Raw genomic sequence first — 1,260 nt, forward strand, 5'->3', positions numbered from 1 at the left:
TCATGTGAATTCAGACAAGGTAAGCCTTCTCACTTTTCACCGTTGTAAAACACCAATTTCTTCACTTCAATCCAAGGTGCATCGCTTTGCGGAAATACTTCGGGCCTTCCCAGTATCCACTGTAAAAGACAGGAAGAATAAATAAACAGACAAATATCAGATATATACAGCTCATATATAGCTCAATACTTAATCTACAAATACTTTATATATCTTGGCTAAAGAACAGCTACATTTAACTAAAATTAACTTACTTGAGCAGACCTAACCAGTACATATCTGGCATGAAGTCTTTCTTCAGGTGAAACATGGTGCGTCGTTCCTTTGCCTGATTGATGGGGAAAGTTTCGAGAGGATTGCCATCGTAATCAAATTCTGCCAGTATGCATTTTGAGTACCCTGAAAAAGAAAGGAAAGAAATATAGATACTTTCAAATGTATGTAAAAAAATTAAGGCTATGGGTTAGTACAAAATAATGAGTGTGAACAGAAGTTTCTACTTTTTTTTTCTTTCCTTTTTTCAAAATATGCAAATTCATAAATCTCTTATAAACCCAATTACATATATCCATTTACTTCTACTTTTAAGAAGGGGTTTCCATGTAGAGTTTCCCTCTCTAATACCATTCATCTCCATTACCTATCTAATCATCATAAAGAAATACATAATTTTTTTCTTACTTTCCCATAGGTTGCTTCCTAGCTGTGTCTAGACTATCAAATGTAATCTTCCAATAATTGTATCATATATCTGAGAAAATATTTATTATCTCACTTTCAGAAAACCAGAGTTCCCGAAGCTAATACGACCACTAAACTAAAAAAAAAATAATAATAATCACTAGTTACTGATTTAGTGTCACTCGCTTCCTCACCCTCTGCTGGAATGATATTTACTTGCTACTAATACACGAAAGTAAAACATTTGTTTAAACAATGAAAAAGTATAATAAACGACTGCATGACAATAACTCTGTTATCACAAAAATTCTAGAACAGAATTCTCCTTTCAAATACAAAATATTCTTATGTTAAAAAATTACAATACACACATGAACACATATTTATGACATCCTTATAACCCAGAAATTAAATAGTGTATATTCATGAGAATTCACAGATCTAATAGGCCTTACCTGTGACAAGAGGGCATGAGGTGTAGCCATCGTAATGAGAATCTGGATTTTTCCCTGCCATGACTGCACTCAAATTTTTACGTAGAACTCCAATTTGTCCAGCTAAGGCAAGGGGTAAAAGGGG

General features: G+C 33.3%; 1 protein-coding gene across 3 annotated transcripts in view; it reads right to left on the reverse strand.

The window, feature by feature from the left end:
- Window positions 1-1,260, reverse strand: part of LOC119592992 (sulfide:quinone oxidoreductase, mitochondrial-like) — an 8,583-nt gene continuing 7,323 nt past the window's right edge. For all 3 annotated transcript variants that reach the window (XM_037941879.1, XM_037941880.1, XM_037941877.1), the window contains exons 10-12: window positions 1,137-1,238; window positions 255-399; window positions 1-119 (exon numbers count right to left, since the gene is read on the reverse strand). In XM_037941879.1, coding sequence (XP_037797807.1) covers window positions 62-119; window positions 255-399; window positions 1,137-1,238 — 305 coding nt within the window. In that variant the 3' untranslated portion in view covers window positions 1-61. The remainder of the gene's footprint in view (window positions 120-254; window positions 400-1,136; window positions 1,239-1,260) is intronic.

Source organism: Penaeus monodon, chromosome 31 (assembly GCF_015228065.2).
Source record: "Penaeus monodon isolate SGIC_2016 chromosome 31, NSTDA_Pmon_1, whole genome shotgun sequence".
In the NCBI taxonomy this organism is placed as follows: domain Eukaryota; kingdom Metazoa; phylum Arthropoda; class Malacostraca; order Decapoda; family Penaeidae; genus Penaeus; species Penaeus monodon.